This window comes from Rhagoletis pomonella, unplaced genomic scaffold (assembly GCF_013731165.1).
Source record: "Rhagoletis pomonella isolate Grant_MI unplaced genomic scaffold, Rhpom_1.0 Rhpom_scaffold_00013, whole genome shotgun sequence".
Lineage (NCBI taxonomy): Eukaryota > Metazoa > Arthropoda > Insecta > Diptera > Tephritidae > Rhagoletis > Rhagoletis pomonella.
Window position 1 is genome coordinate 5850216 of NW_023458567.1, and position 21680 is coordinate 5871895.

A 21680-nucleotide genomic window follows, 5' to 3' on the forward strand; every position below is an offset into this window, starting at 1 on the left:
ACATTTTGTAAAAAACAATCACACTGTGTAAGGTGTGTATTGTATATTTTTGCAATGAACTTTCACTAATACACAGCTATGCCAACACGAAATAGTACGTATTATTCTCACCCGCAAGGATGTTATCAAGTAGCAAAGCAGTTGAAATTAGGAAACATTAAGAGCTTTTAGATTTTAAACTTTTAACAATAGATTTTGTACCATTTACAGATTTACATGGATCAAGTACATGTTAACTCATACATATGTACATACATATACAATAATTATATATGTATACAAAATAAATATATACAAAACCAAAAACATATATGTACATACATATGTACATATGTAGGTAAAAGAACAGCACGTTTGGGATATTTGCTATAAGCAAATTGTAGGAATTTAAAAATTTTAAACAGATCGTAAGATCTAAAAATGAAAACTTGGCTAAAAACTGCGGGATATTAGCTGTAAAAGTTTGATAAAAAAAAGTCTATATAAAATATGTCTGTATAACCATAATTTAAGATGCTCCTTAATAAGGTTTTTTTTGTGCTTTAACAAAATGAAAAAGATATTTACTTGTTATATGTATGTATAGAAGCTGAGCAAAACGTGAAAATACTTGTCACTTACATTTAGTCGGCTGTCTACAATGGAACTAGTTCGCAATAATTATTAATGCAAATATGTGTTTTAAAAAATAATTTAATTGTCGTTTTGTAATACACTTTTTCGATATTGATATATTTTACCATACATTTACAATGGGGTCTTTCAATACAAATTTTTTTGTACATACATATGTAGGTATGCAATTGAAAATTACATATTTTAAAATATTCTGAGCTGTTTAGACGAAAGAAGCTGCAATACAATTTATTTACATACATAAATATGCATAAAAATATATTAAACACATATGGGTGTTTGTCTGGTTTTTTAAATATATACTGGCTATATAAGTAGAATCATGTTTGCGTAAAATGGTCTTCCTAGGTAGTGCCAAGGTCGAGATATTTCGAAAAACCGTATTTATGGTCCGATTTGGTTCGAATTTGGGGTATGTATTTGAAACATAATAAATCATAGATTTCCAACAAATTGACCCTGAATTGGCGCTGAAGTCAAAATATAAAGTATATTCGACGTAAAATACATGTTTTATTTGCGTTAAAAATTCATTTAAAAGCAATATTAACAAAAATATAACGATGGAAATTTATGTCACGTGACGCCCCGTCACGTTTCACACTTGGGGTTGTTAAAGAAAATTGAAACAATTTGCATTAATTCAAAAAAATCTAAAAACAACTAGAATAGCTCCGAATCATATTAAAATAAGTTTCATGAAAATAGCCATCCACAATTCACAGAGTTTTGCGATTTTGTAAGAAAAGAAAAAATCAACTTCCATTTTTTGTCACGTAACGACCCTCTCTTTAAATACTTATATTTCAAGACCAAGCAGTTCGATTGATTTCATTTTTCGGTTAGCTAATTATGTGCTATACAATGGCCCAAAAAAGTTAAAGAAAACAAATGGTATTCCTTTTTTGTATCACATTGAAACGTACGACTGTCACGTACGCGACGTATGGAAATACCCATATGTATGTATGTATGTATGTATATCCACCCACTGTGATCCCGCGTCATGGCATCATGGCCAAATTACAATTCAAGTCAAAGTCAAACAATTAAACTGCCATACATTTTTAAATAATTAGATTTTTAACTACAATAAATGCATTTTTCGTTTACTTGGCTCAAATAAATAAACTCCACAGTTCCAATAGGGACCCAACACCATACCATAACAAAACGACATACATATGTATGTACTGACGCGAAAATCGCTTAAATGTATATATCACAAGCGAAAAACATTAATTAGCCTCAGCATAAAGCCACTTAAAGAATAATTAATTTTTGGTTACAAATCAGTAATACTACGAAATACTATTTTTGGTTATGTAATCTTCTTCGATGTTAAAAAAGTATAAACTTCATATGTTTTATAATATATGTCCGATCATTATTACGGTTAATTTTCCTGTTAAATTTAGTTTTAGTTGAGTTTGGTATCAGCTCGATTAAATATAAGTGAATCTAAGTCCCACTTTATTGCTCTATAATATTACACAATATATGTATACTCCATTATATCAGTAATAATAAAACTAATAAAATAAAAATAAAAAAAAATAAAACTGTTTTTATACCTATGTAGGTTGGATTCCAGAAATTTCCAACGCGTAAAATCTCTAAATGAATAACATATGTGCCTAAAAATATGCAATACGAAATTGGTTCAGTATAAATCCTTACCATAAGATAATGCATAATGTGACCAACCGTACTTCTTTCGGAAGTACAGTACTTATTTTTGAGCCGTTGTACTTTGTACTTCGAAGTACAGTCAAATATACTTCTTGCAATATTTTGTACTACCTTTTAAGTTGAGTTTCGAAAAATTCTAAAAGGTTAGTCATCTCAGTTAAAAATGGTACTCGTAGATCAACACATAGCTGACAAATTGACATTTAGCTGACAAATTTCATTGTAAGGGCCTGTGTCAATCGGTAACTTTTTTCTCCGTGGTGCGACGGGGTGAAAACATTTGCTACGGTGTAGTATAATTAAATTGAATTTTGCTGTGCCGAATGCAAAGTAAAATTTTGACAGTTGAAAAACCAAACAAACGCTCGTGCGAACGTTAATTTATATTCTTATAACTCCAGTCCACATACATATCGCGAACTTTCTTCAAAGGTGAGATAATTTAATATTTAACTTATCTTGTCAATTTCACTGAATTACGTTTTTCCAAAAGTATTTTCAAAAGTATTTTCGACAGTAGACTTTCTTAGACCGCTTTAATTTAACACCAGAATTGTAATATTTAAAATATTACTCAAATATTCCCGGTAGCAAATTTGCCTAACCGTCTTTATTTTGATACCCATATTGCAATATTTAATTTATCTTAATTAAAACAAACAAAAGCTTGCAAACAGGTGGCAACGTTCCCAAAAAAAATTTCGGCCGTGACCCTTTTGAAACTTCTTTATTTTGACAGCCATATTGCAATATTTAATGTATCAATTTTAGCAAAACTCTAATTTTCAAACAGGTGGCAACTCTAGCAGTGGCCACATTGCGTGTTTGTCACTGAGACGGTTTAAGTCAAAAATTTTGAAGTGAAACTACCTTCTAAAAATTATTGTATCATGGGTATTTCCATGGAAGCGTTGAATATTTTTAGATAGAAAGTAAGCGTGGCGATTTATGAACCACCGTCGAAGCAATGAAAGTAATTTCCCCTTAGTACAATTATATTACATTCATATTATTATATATTATATTTAATTCAATTATATTATTATTAGGGAAATGTTTAGTTATTGGCCCACAGTTTTGGGGGTGGCCTCCTAAACGTCTCCCATTCCCACTTTACGACATTACAGCTGAAAAGTTGGTAGATCTACCAATAAAGTGGTGAAGTCCATGCACCGGGTCAGCCATTTTTTGTAGGGCTAGTAGAAAAAAGTCGAAAAGTCATCGAGTGGGAGTCTATTCTTGTCGTTTTGAGGCAGCTGACCTCGATTCCAAAAAATCGAGTTTTTTCAGCAAAACACCGATTTTTGACTAATGTCTGAGTCGACTTTTCCATTCCGAACGAAGTGAATTAAACTGGCTACACACGACGAACATCTGCGCGCACATATGCGCCAACATGCTCGCTGTCGTTTGCTACAGACGGCGAGCGGCTCATAAGTGATTTTGTACTCAAAGCGTAAACATGGAAAGTCGCGGATGATGCAATTGCAATGCTTTTAACTTAACTTTTTTATGTATGTGTTACTTAAATTTATTTATACTTTACTTGTATGTACGTACATACATATACTTATAGTAATTTAGCCTCATTTATCAAAAATTCAATTAAATAACATGGCTTGGATGCATTTATCCGCCGATGTGCACACTTCAAGCATCAACACAAAATGAGGTTGTTGTTTTTGTTTCCAATGCGATGCTTGCATACCCAAGAATGATAGAATACAAGATTGCGCCGTCCTGGGCGTTGACATTTGTGTACCACAAGTAAACAAAGAATAGAGCGAAAAGAAGAACGAGTTGAAACTGCCAAAGCAGTTCAACTTATAGGATTATCTGCTTGATAAAGTTATCGGTTTAGATGAATACCACTAATAATAATTGTTGATAATGTAATTTTTTAATCGGTTGTTTCATTCATACACATAGTTTCTTTCCGTTTCATTCACATGGCAGCAAAAATGACGTCGGTGCGAAAAAGAATACTTGTTTATTCGTTCGTTCATGAAATAATGCTGCCAAAATTTGTTCTCCTTGAACCAATACTGCAAAAGTCAAAAGCGCTAGGAAAGAGAATACGCTATCAATTAGTTAGTCTGTTCCAATAGCAGTCCGGTTTACAGGATTTAGTCAGAACTTACAGGAAGTCGTTCCTATTGACATAAAACCTGTAAGTGGGAACACATTTGAGAGAGTAACTGAGCAACTGTTCCTAGTCAGAAGTTACAGGATTTAGTCCGGAGATTTTTTTCCTGTAAGTTCATGAAAAGTGTCAAACGATCAGCTGATTTACATGTGCAAACAAAAGCAGAAAGCGGTGAAAGCAAAGAACCTTATATTTGTTATAAAATGGAAGGAAACAACGAAATATTTAAATATGTATAGATTTTATTAATTATTTAGTGATATTTCAGCCAAATCAGTGTAGTGCCAATGACATGTAAACAAACCGTCTGACGTTTTTACAGGAAATAGTGCTTTTTGCGTTCCTATGCACTTCTGCATCTGTTCTCCTTTTACTCTCATTTGAGAGAGTAAAATTGTAGTTTGACAGTTCCACAGGTTTTAGTCCGAAGTTCAAAGGAACAGATGTAGTCATTTGAGAGAGTAAAATTGTAGTTTGACAGTTCCACAGGTTTTTAAAACCTGTGGAACTGTCAAACTACAATTTTACGCTCTCAAATGAGAGTAAAAGGAGAACAGATGCAGAAGTGCATAGGAACGCAAAAAGCACTATTTCCTGTAAAAACGTCAGTCGGTTTGTTTACATGTCATTTGTACAACACTGATTTAGCTGAAATATCACTAAATAATTATTAAAATCTATACATATTCAAACATTTCGTTGTTTAATTCCATTTTTTTACAAATATAAGGTACTTTGCTTTCACCGCTGTTTGTTTTTGCTTGCACATGCAAATCAGCTGATCGTTTGACACTTTTCATGAACTTACAGGAAAAAAAACTCCGGACTAAATCCTGTAACTTCTGACTAGGAACAGTTGCTCAGTTACTCTCTCAAATGTGTTCCCACTTACAGGTTTTATGTCAATAGGAACGACTTCCTGTAAGTTCTGACTAAATCCTGTAAACTGGACTGCTATTGGAACAGACTAAATAAAACGATAGTAGCGATAGTACTAAAACTATCAATAGTTATTTCAAGTTACCAGACTATCGATACTATCGATAGTATCGTCGATAGTTTGACAGCTCTACTTCGCAGACATCGATGCATCATTCGCAACTCTATTTCCAAAACAATTTACTGCCGCAATTACCATAAACAAATAACACAGTTTCTTAAATATATAAATGTAAATTTATAAGACTTGGCGAAATTATTTTAGAATTGGAGTTGGCGCTGTAGCCTGAGAGCTGGCCAAATAAATCTTCTGCCTGTCATACAGCTCAGAAGTAACTTAAACCCCTAAAAAAATAAACAATTTATCGCACATTAAAAAAAAATGTTTATACTTTAGATATATGGCAGCTACTACAGTGCAAAAGTTTCATTGTGGCGAAGTATTCGTTTCCGCCAATCTTTGCGTGACCGTTGAGTGTAAGTGGTGCAATGAAAAATTTGGTGTCTATAGTAAATTTTTGGATCATATATTTGGAGAACACTTCGATGATTGGAATTCAGCAGAAGAAACAAAGCGCCAACTTCCAAATAAAGTGGAAACTGTTACCGACGAGGATTTTACTGAGTCTCCCAATGAAATTCAATATATAGAAATTGAACCCATTAGTTTGAACGAATATTCTTTCGAAGGTGACGAACAAGAGGAGGATTTCATAACAGAAAAGCTAGCGCCAATGGATGATGACGCGATAAATGTTTCAGAAAATATAACCGTAAGCTCATTTGATTATCAATGATCCATGTACATACATCGTATACTATTTTTCCAGGAGGAGCAAGAGGAGAAGCGTACTCCTAAAACTTCGCAACCCACTTGGCGACCGGTGCGAGTATTTGCGACTTATAAAAATTCGACAGCCATCGCGGACAAACGAAAATATAAATGTAAAATATGCGGCTTCGCTGTAACTGACATTCACAACTTACGCGGCCATGAGAAACGACACAGTAATATAAAGCCTTACACTTGCCTAAAATGTGACAAAGCATTCTATACGCGCACGGAATTGAACACGCATACTAGACGGCACAATGGCGAAAAGCCTTTTGTCTGTTCATATTGCGGTAAAAGTTTTATAACCGCTGCAATATTAACTAGACATGAAAAACGGCATCTTGGCAAGAGGGAACATAAATGTGATCAATGTGAGAAGAGCTTCTTTGATGGTTTTCAGCTTCGAGATCACGCTGTTGTGCATACCCAGGAACGTAATTATGAGTGCGAGACATGCAAAGCCAAGTTTACTCGCAAAAAAAACGCTCAAGACACATATGAAATTGCATGAAAATGCGTTAGGCTATCAATGTATCATCTGCCATATGCGTTTCAACCAGCGACCTACGTTGCTTTGGCATGTGAAGACTAAACATAGCGTACTGCGGTCAGATGCAGAAAGCAAAGACTCAATTACGGCTACTGATTCTATCGGAGAATCTAACGAGTCAAATTAATTTGTAATTGCATACGTATTTTTGTTGTATTAAAATAATTCAACACAAATAAAACGGGTCTTTAAATCAAAGGCTTTGTTCCGTGTTGCGTGAAACTGCGTTAGGCTATGAATGTATCATCTGCCATATGCGTTTCAACCAGCGACCTACGTTGCTTTGGCATGTGAAGACTAAACTGCGTGCAGATACAAAAAGCAAAGACTCAATTACAGCTACAGAGAATCTTACGAGTCAAATTAATTTGTAATTGCATGCGTATTGTTGTTGCATTAAAATAATTCCACACAATAAAACGAGTCTTTGTTCGACATGCTTCGCAACCTGGGTCCTGCAAAAATATTAAAGCTGGGTTATGCAAGACTTAGTCTTGACTTGCCTTACCTAGAAACTTAGGTCAGATTTTCGAAATTAAAAATGGCGGCTCCAATATGCTGACTAAATTTTATAATTTTTTTCATTTTCAGCGTAAACTCATATAAACAGGAAGTTTTCGAGGGCGATGATTTCGAATCTGATATCAGATTTTATTAATTCAAAATGGCGGATCCAATATGGCTGGCGAATTTTATAATTTTTTTCTTATTCACCAAAAACTTATATAAGAGGGCTTTTCGAATTCGATGATTTAAAATCTGAGGTGGGATTTTTGAAATTGAAAATGGCGGATCCAATATGGCGTTATCGGAAAAAAATCTTAGCTTAAACTTTTTTTAGCTTTTGCATTTTTCACCTACGTACTTGCAATTTCCTTTATGTAGTTGTTATATTCTTCGGATGTACTCCCTCTAATAATAGGTTCATTCCTTATCTTTTTGGACTAAAATCTGAAAAGTGTCAAAATGCCAGAGCGTAAGCAAAATGCGCTTACCAAAAGAGAATAACAGGAAAAGTAAAGGAACGCAAAAAACCAAATTTTTAGTCCAAAGAATGGCAACAACAAAGCTAACGTCAAATAAGTAGTCTGTTCCAATAGCAGTCCGGTTTACAGGATTTAGTCAGAACTTACAGGAAGTCACTCCTATTGACATAAAACCTGTAAGCGGGAACACATTTGAGAGACTAACTGAGCAAATGTTCCCAGTCAGAAGTTACAGGATTTAGTTCGAAGTTTTTTTTCCTGTAAGTTCATGAAAAGTGTCCGATCAGCTGATTTACATGTGCAAACAAAAACAGAAAGCAGTGAAAGCAAAGAACCTTATAAGTATGTTCCTTTGAACTTCGGACTAAAACCTGTGGAACTGTCAAACTACAATTTTACTCCCTCAAATAAGAGTAAAAGGAGAACAGATGCAGAAGTGCATAGGAACGCAAAAAGCACTATTTCCTATAAAAACGTCAGTCGGTTTGTTTACATGTCATTTGTACAACACTGATTTAGCTGAAATATCCTTAGGCTGAAAATAGCCTTAGGCTGTGTGCGAGTTTACCTAAATTTTAGTACCTAAACTAATATTCCACTGGGGACTTCCAGCACTGCTACAATTTAGGAAAACAGCTGCTAAAACTGCGAGTTCATGTTGCTTTTAATAAATACATATATCTATAAATAAATAATTTTGCGGCAGCTTTGGGACTATTTAACAATATAATAAATTTGCAACAGAAAAGGAGAATGTTCCATTCTAAAATCTGTCAAACGAAAACAAGTTTTCGCTGAAAACCACTTGAAAACTCACGTTCCACTCAATCCAATCGGTGTCTGCACTAGTTTTTTTTTGGATTATTTATCGAAGTGGAAGTCATATTTTATCATCTTTAATACGCCATTTCGGATTTATTGTTCTAACGACAGATAAATTAATATTTCATATCAATAATTGCATTAAAAACGATATTTCTTGCCCGCGCTTGATTAAAAAGGAAAAATATTTCTCATAATTTTATTTATTTGCAACAGCTGACGAGCGACGCACGCGAAAATTTGAGAGTTGGCCATCTTTTTGCTTCGTGTTGTCGAATTTTGGCTATGTGGACGGCTGCATTTGAGTTCATGTATTCATAGTCAGCTGTTGAAGCTTCGCCAACGCCAACGCAACGCCGAAGTTCTATGTGGAGGGCCTTTATCTGGCATCAGCTTAAATGTTTTCGATAATGAAAAACCATCGATTCTATCGATAATGCCATCGATAGTTTTCCAGCACTATTTAATCGGGAACTTTGATCCGGACGAGTAACAAATAATTATTTTCCAATGGACCACGTATCTGGAGAACACTTCGAGTATTTAAATAGACAAAAAAAAACTAAGCGCCAGCATCATAAGCAAGTGGCAACTGTTACTGAGGAGGAATTCGCTGAGTCTCCCAGAGGTATTGAATACATAGAAATTGAGCCCATTAGTTGGAACGAATATTCCTTGAAAGGTGAGGAACAAGAGGATTTGATAACAGACGATGACGCGGTGAATGTTACAGTAAGTATAACCGTAAGCACATTGATTACAGTAATGCATTTCGCACATTTGCTGCAGAGTCAATCCAAAAAATCAAAAGGTCAAGGAAAACCATGATTTAATAATTTTATTATTATTGAATCATGAAGGAAAACGGCTTTAAAGTTTAGAATTTACATACATATTTCACAGCTACGAAATTTTTGCACAACATGGAGCAACGGGTAGCGGACATTTCTGCATACTTAACTGGATTTTGAGTTATGACACTTGCAGGAAATGTGCGGTATATATGTACATTATATACACGATTCTTGCATCATATACTATCTTTCAAGGATGAACAAAAGGAGGAGCCCACTCCTAAAATTTCGCAAACTTCTCGGCGCAAGTTGCGAGCTTTAGCGACTTATAAAAACTCGACAGCCATCGAGGGAAAACGAAAATATAAATGTAGAATATGCGAGTACGCTGCAAATGACATTAGTAACTTGCGAGGCCATGAGAAACGACACAGTAATATAAAGCCTTACGGGTGCCTAAAATGTGACAAAGCATTTTATACGCGCACAGATTTGAACAACCATACCAGACGGCACAATGGAGAAAAGCCTTTTATCTGTTGTTATTGCGGCAATAGATTTGTAACCGCTGGAATATTAAATAAGCATGAAAAATGGCATCTTGGCAAGAGGGAACATAAATGTGATCAATGTGAGAAGCGCTTCTTTCACGCATCTCACCTGCGAAATCACACGGTTGTGCACACCCAGGAACGCAATTATGAATGCGAGACATGTCAAGCCAAGTTCACCCTCAAGAGATCGCTCGAGCTACATATGAAATTACATGAAAATGCGTTAGCTTATGAATGTATCATCTGCCATACGCGTTTCAACCAGCGATGTACGTTGCGTTCGCATATGAAGACTAAACATAAAGTACTGCGTGCGGATGCCGAAAGCAAAAACTCTGTTACAGATATTGATTCTATCGGAGAAGCTTGAAAGTCAAATTAATTAGTAATTAGTAAGCATTTATGGTAGCCTTGATTAAAGATTGTCGTATGTTTTTCGATAAGTTTTTGGAAATCTCTAGTGAAGTTTGGAATGCAGTTTCTCAGACACGCGAAGATAAATTCATATATGAATCGGTTCGTAATTGGGGCGCCAATCACGAATGAGAGAGCGAATTACGAATGGGAGAGCGAATCACTTGCATAGTACATTTACTGTGGGGAAGAAAAAGATTTTGGTTTTGTTTTTTTCGTAGTAAAACTGTAAACAAAGGATGAAAGAAATGTCAATTAACGGGCGGTGCGAACAGTTGACAGCCCACAATCCCAAAACTCTTTTTCAAAGTGTTTTCGTTGTCGGTCCGACATGGTATTATTTCAAATGTAAATATAAACAGTGCTTAAGAGGATGATTTGATGAGAAATAATTAGTCAAATGAACATATGGATGAACAATTTAAGTCCAGTGTATATTTTTTTTTTATTTTTATGACGGTGGGAAATATTCCCAATCAAAAAGAAAATTGCGCGTCAGAAAATGTAAAAATGGCGTAAGTTGCAAGTCTTTACTAGTTGTGCGTTAAATAACTTTTTCTGATAATTTTCTCTTCCTCTCAATTGCGTTGCAAGTACCACTGGAAAAGATTTTGAAAGTACCTAATGTCAAATGGTTGACAACCATGGTGAAACGAACACGATCCAGAAAATAAAGGTCGCGCCATTCGCGGACCGCTAACCCTCTCTTCGTCGATTTGACAGCTTCCACCCAATCGCTGACGTCATAATATACTTTTGTTTACATTCACTGTTGCCAACTTGATGCTTTTCGCACCAAATTTAGTGGGTATTCAAAACGCGAAAATTTTTGAGTTTTGTGCTTGGTGCGTTTTTGGTGCTTTTGTTTTTAGTTTGAAGACTTCAAATTAAAAAATCTTGAAAAAATTGAAGCAGAAATGTGAAGTGATAGCTGAGTTTGTTTTTTGCTTGCGTAACAGCTCAACCTAATATTAGGTTCGTTCGCGTAGCTGTTAATTGTTCATGTTTAACCAAAACTTACAAGTTTTTGCGTTCGCGTACGCAAAAAACTTGCAAAGTAGGGGAAATTGAGAGAGCAAAGTGACATTTCATTTTGAGGGGAAGCTGCTGGTTTCTGCTGGAAAAATTTTTGCCAACAGCAATTTGCCAACAGGAAAACAGCTGATCAAAAACAGCTGGTTGGCATTTACGCAAATCACAAAATTGAATTTGATGGTTTGGAAGTTAAAAATTACAAAATGCGACTAATTAAACTTGTAAGAAATAAGTAGTTATTTGTTTAATCAATAAACTGTGTCAGTATAACACTTTGTGATAACTTTTCGTACGTTTTAAATTTTACACTTTTGAATGTAAACAAAAATTATATCAGCTGTTCGTCTAACTTGCAAGTTTCTGCAAATTTTCTGTTCGCGTACTATTTTGGATATTTCTCTCTTGCAAGCGAACAGATGACATTTCGCCGGAATTTGGCAGTTGGTTGGTTTCTGCTGGAGATTTTAAACGAACGCACCTATTAGTTGCGTTCGCGTAGCTGTTAATTGTTCATGTTTAACCAAAACTTACAAGTTTTTGCGTTTGCGTACGCAAAAAACTTGCAAAGTAGGGGAAATTTAGAGAGCAAAGTGACATTACATTTTGAGGGGAGCTGATGGTTTCTGCTGGAAAAATTTTTGCCAACAGCAATTTGCCAACAGGAAAACAGCTGATCAAAAACAGCTGGTTGGCATTTACGCAAATCACAAGGTGCAATCCCGTATTCCTCGGACTCGGACTACACCTTTTCCAAGAGTACTTCAGAAAGCGTCAAATGTATTTCAGAAACTGTAAAATGTACTTCAGAATAGTCAATTGTACTTCAGGAAACGTAAAATGTACTTCAGAATGGTCAATTGTACTTCAGAAACCGTAAAATGTATTTCAGAACAGTCAACTGTACTTCAGAATAGTCAATTGTACTTCAGAAACCGTAAAATGTTCTTCAGAATAGTCAATTGTACTTCGGAAACCGTAAAATGTACTTCAGAATAGTCAATTGTACTTCAGAAACCGTAAATTGTACTTCAGAAACCGTAAATTGTACTTCAGAAATCGTAAAATGTACTTCAGAAGACGAAAATTCGTACACATTGTAATATATTATAGTGATTTTAAATATATTTACTTTTTAATATATTTACAAACTGCTTCTATGGACTTGTAATTTGGAAAATATATTAAAAAAATAAACATTTAAAAATACTATTTTATATACCATTTAAATAATTACAATATGTATGTAGTAACTTTCGTCTTCTGAAGTAAATTTTACGGTTTCTGAAGTACAATTTACGGTTTCTGAAGTACAATTGACTATTCTGAAGTCATTTTACGGTTTCTGAAGTACAATTGACTATTCTGAAATACTTTTTACAGTTTCTGAAGTACAATTGACTATTCTGAAGAAAACTTTACAGTTTCTGAAATACTTTTTACGGTTTCTGAAGTACAATTGACTATCCTGAATTACATTTTACTTTTTCTGAAGTACAATTTACTATTCTGAAGTACATTTTACTATTTCTGAAGTACAAATGAGTATTCTGAAGAGCATTTGATGCTTTCTGAAGTACTGTTGGAAAAGTTGTAGTAAAACTGTCAAAAAATAAAAATTCGCTCAGAGCGAGAGAGTAACATTGAAAAGTACGGGATCGCTTTCTAGTAAAAAATGGTAACTTCTGTCAACTTCAACATAGCCTCCAAATCTTGGTTGTAAATTTTTGCTTATTTTGTATGTAAACACACTCAGCTCACACATGTAAATAACCAAAAATACTTTCAAATTCATTAGAATCGACTTAAACAAGTAATTAAATATGATTCAACATGAATTAGCAGAGTGCGCTTTTATTTTGTTTACAATTTGGTTGCCAGACCGTGTGACAGGGCCCTATGAATGTCAATTAAATGGGACTACCCAAGGCACATATTTAATATGCCTTGGAACAATCTTCTTTTTTGTATCATGTCTAGTATGAAAGGAACGATGTCGACTTTTTCACTTTTCTAGTAGATATATCGAGGATGTATCGCCCAGCAAAACATCGATGCATCGTTTGCATTCCTAACCATATTTGAAGAAGCAGAAGTTCACACATTAGGAATATGGCTGTCGCTGCAGTGCAAAAATTTCACTGCGGCGAAGTATTTGTTACCACCAATTTTTGTATGATTCTGGAGTGCAAATCGTGCAATGAACAATTTGGTGTTTACACAACATTTTTGAATCACATATTTGAAAAACACTTCGATGATTGGAATGCATCAGAAAAGTCAAAACGCCAAAAACCTAAAAAAGTGGCGACTATTACTGAGCAGGAGATTCCTAAGCTTCCACCAGATGATCAATACATAGAAATCGATTCTAAGACTTTAAAGGAATTTTCGTTGGAAAGTGACGAACAGGATTTGATAACAGAAGAATTAACGCCAATGGGTGATGATGTAGTGGTTGTAGAAGAAAGTATAATCGTAAGCTCTTAACCTTTGCATTATTAATTATCTTATTTGTATACATACATGTATGTATGTACGTACACAATAAGTACATACGTAGACTGTATATATTTTCGTAAAATATTTTTCCAGGAAGAGGACGAGCGCCCTCACAAAACTATAAAGCAAACTCCGAGACAGTTGCGGGCTTATGACTCCACAGCCTCCGGCAGCAAAGGAAAATATAAGTGCAGGATTTGCGGTTTCGCAGGTTCCGGCGCACATAACCTGCGTGGCCATGAGCTACGGCACACTAATATAAAGCCTTTCACCTGTCTAAAATGTGATAAAGCATTCTATACAAGCACAGAATTGAATGCACATACCCGGCGGCACACTGGCGAAAAGCCGTTTGTCTGTGCTTACTGTGGCAAAAGCTTCACAACAGCTGGGATGTTAACTAGCCATGAAAGACGTCATGGCCAACGGAAACATAAATGTGACCAATGTGAGAAGAGCTTCTTTGAGGCTTCTCACCTACGAATTCACGCTGTTGTACACTCCCAGGAACGCAATTATGAATGCGAGACATGCCACGCCAAGTTTACTCGCAAAAAAACGCTAAGGACACATATGAAATTGCATGAAAATGCATTAGGCTATGAATGTATCATCTGCCATATGCGTTTCAACCAGCGGCCTACGTTGCTTTGGCATGTGAAGAGTAAACATAACGTACTTCGAGCAGATGCGGAAATCAAAGCCTCTGTTAAACCTATTGATCTTATCGGAGAGCTTTACTAGCAAAATTAGGTTTGTTGCATGATACAAAAAAGAAGGTAGTTTTAAATAAATAAAAAATTAATAATAAATTTGGAGTATTTTAGATATTGCATACGGTAGCACGAAATGTCACAATATACTTAATTGTCAGGTTGTTAATATGGCGACGAAAAAGTGACAATGGAACTACCTTCTTTTTTGTATCATGGGTTTGTTGTATAAAATAAATCAACATTGAAAGGAAAATCTACATACATCTCAGTTATTGCATAAATATAAAGAGATTAAATAGAAAATAAATATGAAAAACTAGAGTATAAAAATATACACGCAGTGGTGGAAAAATAATAGGAACACATTTTAACAAATTTTTCCTATTTTTCTTTGGTTTATTCAGTATTTTTAATTATGGCTCATTTTCTAGAAAAAGTTTTAAGTTGCTAAAAATTGCGTTGATTTTTAGAAATTATTTCCATGCATTTTCTTCCATACACACTATAAATACATTTTTTATATTTATTTTTCTTTTTGCATGGAAAAAATACTTCCCTACTTGACAAATTTAATAGTAAATAATTATAGTAGAAGCTCATATTTAGTAAGTTTAGTTAGCAAACCATTCAAACGTTTTGAAAAAAAAGTTTCTTCGTCCTTTTCAAAATTTTCGGTACGGTACGTGGTATTGCATTTGGCGGATACGAGGTATAGCGCGATGAACGACGATATGTATGCACCACATACCTTCAAAGGTAATACCTGGATTATAATGGAAGTAACGGAACGGAGTGAACTGTCACTTAATTATCTATTGTTTGGGCAATGTAAAGAGAAAAATTCCCACCAAAAGGTAAATAATCTTCAAAGCAACTTTCAAAATTACTGCCAGACTGAATACTGTGAAGTGAATTATTGTGATACGATATTGATTAACTACATATTATAGTTGCGATCCCGTACGAGTCCGGACTAGTCAGAAATAGTCAGAATCAGTCAGATTTTACAGGAAATCGATCCCGTACTCGGTTCTCTGACTATTGAGAGGACAAAGAAGAGAGTAAATACAGTTCTCTCTCTGTCAAAAGTTACCAGTTTTAGTCCAAGAATTTTTTGCTGGTAAATTCTGGTAAATGTGTCAAACGATCAGCTGTAGTGTTTTTGGCAACCAAATTGTAAACAATAGAAAAGTTCAATCTGCTAATTCATGTTGAAAGGTATTTAATTACTTGTTTAAGTGGATTCTAATAGATTTGAAAGTATTTTTGGTTATTTACATGTGTGAGATGAGTGTGTTTACATACAAAATAAGCAAAAATTTACGATCAAAATTTGGAGGTTATGTTGAAGTTCTTACGGTAAGTTAAGTTTTAACTAACCGCCAACATAGTTTCTCTTATAACAGGTTGGCCAAAATATTAAGTTAAGTTACGAAAATTAAGTCTAGACTAACTGAGCTTTAATATTCGCGGCTTGCGCTTTTGTACGTACGCCGTCGAATTTTTTCTGCGTCCCCGAAATTAGCTTGCATGCGTTTGTATTTGATTTCATTGAGCGAAACGTCAAATCAAAATGTCACGCAGGACAAGAATTGAAAATTGAGTTAGCTTCATACGCACGCCGTTCAATTTCGGTTGGCTCCATACAACTTGTATGTGCATGAGAAATTTTTGACAGTAAATCGGCGGCGTGCGTGAATATTAGGTTAGCCTGTAAGCCATTGTAGAAATAAAAAAATTAAAAAGTTTTCGTTGGTAGTGGGTATAATTCAAAATAAAGTGAAAAACTATCTCCACAAGTGGTCAATTGTGCGTGTAAATTCGTCCTAATATCATATTCTGACCCATGAACCAATTAGAACAGATCTGACCAATTGAGAAAAGAGTGTGTGACGTTCGTAATTTTGAAGTTTGCTATTTCTGTTTTGCTCCTTTGTTTATGTGTATATTGTCGGTAGTTTATTTCAGTGATTTTTAAGTATTTTTTTTGTGTAAAAGTAATTAAAATGAAGTGCGCGGTGATTGGATGCAAAAACACATACAAAAATAATAAATTGGTTATTACAAACATGTGCACAACATTGCTTGCATTTTTTCTTTATGCTTCGTCTTAATATTCTTTGTTTACTTTTCACAGAAAATAACATGGCGCCGAAATTACAAACGTCAGCCAGAAAATTACTTTTTTTCTTTGCTTCATCTAGTCAGATCTTGTGTAGTTGGATCATGATTCTGACCGACATCGAAAACATGTTTTCGTTGCTAATACCATGTTCTGACCGACAACGAAAACACTTTGAAAACGAGTTTTGGAATTGTGGGCTGAAGGCTGTTCACACCGGCTGTTAGTGTTTTCGTTGACATTTCTTACATCCTCTCATTGCAGTTTTGCTACACAAAAACAAAACGAAAATGCTTTTCCCACATTTTCTTTTCATTAGCAACCTCTTACTTTCATTCTTATTTTACTTTGGCCAGCCAATTAACAATAAATACGAAATAGCGTATTAAACTTGATAAAATATGACTTCCACTTCGATAAATAATCGAAAAAAACTAGTGAAGACACCGATTGGAACGTAAGTTTTCAAGTAGTTTTCAGCGAAAACTGGTTTTCGTTTGACAGATTTTACATGGACGAAAACACATGTTTTAGGTCGAAAACTAGTTTTAGCAACGAAAACATGTTTTCGATGTCGGTCAGAACATGGTATTAAACTGGCTTTCGACCTAAACCTTGTGTTTTCGTCCATATAAAATCTGTCAAACAAAAATAGTTTTCGCTGAAAACTACTTGAAAACTCACGCTCCACTCATTCCAATCGGTGTCTGCACTGGATTTTTTCAATTATTTATCGAAGTGGAAGTCACAGCCTAATTCTGAATACTCCCGGGGAGTTTGTTCTCCAGGAATTTGTATCTCCCGAGAAAGAAATCCTCAAATAACTACCAGGGAGAAGCATTTTTCCCGAAAATTTGGGAGGAGGAAACTCAAACTTCAAAAAAGCTGTTTGACACTTTTTTTTACAGCTCAACTCCACCATTTAATATAAAAAATCCTCACGGAATTTTTACTCATGATAGGAGGAAAGAGAAAAGAGAAAACTCCCAGAGAGTTTCAGAATCAGCCTGTTGTTTTATCATCCACGCCACTTCAGATTTATTGTTGATTGGCTGGCCAACTTAAAATAAGAAACAAGAAAAAGGTTAATGAAAAGAAAATGAAATAAAAGGATTTTTTGTTTTTTGTAGCAAAACTGTAAACAAAGGATATAAGAAATGTCAACGAAAACACTAACAGCCGATGTGAACAGCCTTCAGCCCACAATCCCAAAACTCGTTTCAAAGTGTTATCTTTTTTTTTTTGGTGTAGCGTTTGTTATGGCCGGTGAATATGTTTTCGTTGTCGGTCAGAACATGGTATAAAGAACTTGCGAATTAAATCCATCGAGTTTAAGTATCGACCACTCGCATATTTATCGTTTTTCGCTCAACTATAGGCGAGCAAAAAAAAACCTATTTTCCAAAACAATTGGCCGCTGGAATTACTATAAACAATTATATCCAATATTTTGGTATATCACATTTGAAGAAGCAAAAGTTTATACATTAGAAATATGGCTGCTGCTACAGTGCAAAGATTTCACTGCGGCGAAGTATTTATTACCACCAATTTTTCTATGATTCTGGAGTGTAAATCGTGCAATGAACAATTTGGTGTTTACACAACATTCTTGGATCACATATTTGAAAAACACTTCGATGATTGGAATGCATCGGAAAAGTCAAAACGCCAAAAACCTAAAAAAGTGGCGACCATTACTGAGCAGGAGATTCCTAAGCTTTCAACTGATGATCAATACGTAGAAATTGATTCCACAACTTTGAAGGAATTTATGCCGGAGAGTGAAGAGGACGATTTTATAACAGAAGTATTAGCACCAATGGATGATGATGCAGTGGTTGTTGAAGCAAATGAAATCGTAAGCTTTGCATATTCCATTGTTATTTATCTTATATGTAAGTACTATGTACATAAAAAAATTTTCCAGGAGGGCCAACCCACTCCCAAAACTACAAAACCAGCTGTGCGACAGGTGGGTACTTCGGTGACTAGAAAGGATTCTACAGCCTCTGGCAGCGAACAAAAATATAAGTGCAGAATTTGTGGTTTCGCAGTTTCCGGCGCACATAACCTGCGTGGGCATGAACAACGGCACACTAATGTAAAGCCTTTCACATGTCTCAAATGTGACAAGGCATTTTATACCCGCACAGAACTGAATACACATACTAGGCGGCACAATGGCGACAAGCCTTTTGTTTGTGCTTATTGTGGCAAAAGTTTCATAACAGCTGGAATGTTAACTATGCATGAAAAGCGGCATCTTGGCCAGCGCCAACATAAATGCAATCAGTGTGAGAAGAGCTTCTATGAGGCTTTTCACCTACGAAATCACGCTGTTGTACATTCCCAGGAACGCAATTATGAATGCGAAACATGCCAGGCAAAGTTTTCTCGCAAGATAACATTACAGACCCATATGAAATTGCATGAAAATGCATTACGCTATGAATGCGTCATCTGCCATATGCGTTTCAATCAACGGCCTACGATGCTATGGCATGTGAAGAGTAAACATAACGTTCTGCGTGCTGACGCCGATAACAAAGGCCCTGCAAAAGGTTCTAATCCTATCGGAGATGCGTATGAGTGAAATTTCTTACATATTTGTATCAATAGGATTAAGTGATTCACATAGTAGTCGGGTTGAGTCTACATGATTGGAGCGAAATAGATGTATATATATTTGTCCAAGGACTGTCGTACATGGGGAAATTTAACAATAAAATAAAAACATTAAAGGAAGGAAAAACGGAATTGTAACTGTTTGTACATACATATGTACATATGGCTCATTTACTTCAAAACTGTGATAACTCAAAAAAGCCAAACTCGAGGAAAACGGATTTTTAAATTAAATAGACCAAAAGATGGCGAGAACCACAAACTGATCCTTGAATCGCCTGTTTGTATAAATTATTGATTGCAGAACAAAACAGATATGCTTCCATAAGTATCTTCCAGTTCATTGATCAGGTGTGAGCAGGAGTGTTACAAATTAATATAAAAGTTACAAACGGTAACACAAAAACAATTGATTAAAAATTGACAGTTAAACATTTTATTTTCCTTTACACAATAAAGGTCATACAAGGACCAAGTACAGGGTTAGTCAACATTAGGTCCATTCCTTATCTTTTCTGACTAAAATCTGGAAAGTGTCAAGATGCAAGAGCGTAAAAAATGGTCACAAATAAATATTAGGTACGTTTGTTAAAATCTCCAGTAAAAAACATTCAACAGCAAAATTCCGGCGAAATGTCACCTGTGTTCTCACAAGAGAAAAATATCCAAAATAGTACGCGAACAGGAAATTTGTGTTCTCACAAGAGAAAAATATCCAAAATAAAGAATGTACACGAAAAAAACTGGTCGCACATAACCAAGCATAGCTCGGTTAATCATAACATTAAAATAAAAATCGGTAGACACTTAAAAAGCTGGAAGCATTTTCCACCTTACTGCATCATATCTTTTTAGTAACAAAAATCAGTGTAGAAACGAGGACCAAGAAAGAAATCGATCGCGAGTTAATATTGCGCAAAAAGCTGGAAAATCCCAGCATGTTCCATAACGACATCGCAAAAAAGCTAAAATTTCCAAAGTCTACCGTTACTTATGTGCTTAAAAAATACAATGAATGTTTATCTTTAAAAAGGAACCCTGGTAGTGGCAGAAAAAAAGGATTTGCTTGCGAAATTAAGGCAAAGGAAGTGTTATCTGCTTTTAAGAAAAATCCTGGACTTTCGGTAAGAGATGTCGGCAAAAAATTAAACATGTCGTCTTCGTATATACAAAAAGTATGCAAAACAGCAGGACTACGTTCTTACAAAGTGAATGCAGCACCTAATCGCAACGGTAAGCTAAATTTGTTGGCGAAACAACGTGCTCGGAAATTGTACGACAGTCTCATACAAAAATTTGGCTGTATTGTTATGGATGACGAATCGTACGTAAAAGCCGATTTTAAACAAATCCGGGGCCGCGAATTTCACACTGCAAATAAAAGAGGCAATGTTGCAGATAAATATAAAAACAAAAAGTTTGACAAATTTCCCAAAAAGTTTCTCATTTGGCAGGCAATTTGCCAATGCGGCTTCAAAAGTGATCCTTTTGTAAGCACTGGTACAATTAACCAAGAAATTTATGTTAAGGAGTGTCTGCAAAAGCGACTTTTACCTCTTATACGGCCTCATAAAGATCCAGTGCTTTTTTGGCCTGATCTCGCGATATGTCATTACGGAAAAATGGCTTTAGGATGGTAACATAGAAACAAAGTGTATTTTGTAGCAAAAGAGGTGAATCCACCTAATTGTCCAGAGCATCGGCCGATCGAAACCTACTGGGCCGTTATGAAATCCAAACTTCTTAAGACCCACAAAGCTGTAAAAAACGCACAACAATTCAAAAATAAATGGCAGCTGGTTTCCAAGGAAATCACTGAAACTTCTGTGCAAGGGCTAATGAAGGACATAAAGTCAAAATTGCGATCGTTTGCTTATTACAAAGAGAATTAACTCTTTTTTAACGAATTTCAATAAAACTAAGTTTAGATGTAAATATATGTAAATATCGTTGAATTCCATTAATATATTTATGTTTTAGAACGTTTTAACTGTGACCAGTTTTTTTCGTGTACATTCTTTAGAAAATAAACCGAAACTAGTAATTTATTTCAGAAAGAGCTATCAAGAGAGCTACGAATTTCGTGTAATCTATGTATGTGGCAAAATAAAAAAATTAACTATTTATTTCCTCCTCTTCCCTTTTTTTTTACTTATCTGACAGGTTTTACAATACTGTGGTCAGCGTAGCTGAAACTGGACATACGGCGGCTATTTTTTGATGAAAAAATTACATCGACGTCGACGTTAATAACCATAATAGGGCCGAATAGATTATTTAATGCATTTTTTGTATTTGTGACCACGTAAATC

General features: G+C 35.0%; 2 protein-coding genes and 1 pseudogene across 2 annotated transcripts; all 3 read left to right on the forward strand.

Annotated features, from left to right (window-relative positions):
* The first annotated feature begins 5510 nt into the window (after window positions 1–5510).
* On the forward strand, window positions 5511–6996 carry LOC118748652 (annotated as a pseudogene).
* Window positions 6997–8993: 1997 nt separating this feature from the next.
* On the forward strand, window positions 8994–14950 carry LOC118748311 (zinc finger protein 184-like). Its single transcript, XM_036482685.1, has 6 exons — window positions 8994–9350; window positions 9656–10318; window positions 13381–13433; window positions 13488–13878; window positions 13996–14655; window positions 14835–14950. Exons 1-5 carry the CDS (start codon window positions 9117–9119, stop codon window positions 14644–14646), a joined length of 1992 nt encoding a protein of 663 aa, XP_036338578.1. The 5' UTR covers window positions 8994–9116; the 3' UTR covers window positions 14647–14655; window positions 14835–14950.
* Window positions 14951–18035: 3085 nt separating this feature from the next.
* LOC118748653 (zinc finger protein 177-like) lies at window positions 18036–19510 on the forward strand. The gene is made up of 2 exons (XM_036483237.1): window positions 18036–18601; window positions 18671–19510. Exons 1-2 carry the CDS (start codon window positions 18236–18238, stop codon window positions 19334–19336), a joined length of 1032 nt encoding a protein of 343 aa, XP_036339130.1. The 5' UTR covers window positions 18036–18235; the 3' UTR covers window positions 19337–19510.
* Window positions 19511–21680: the final 2170 nt, after the last annotated feature.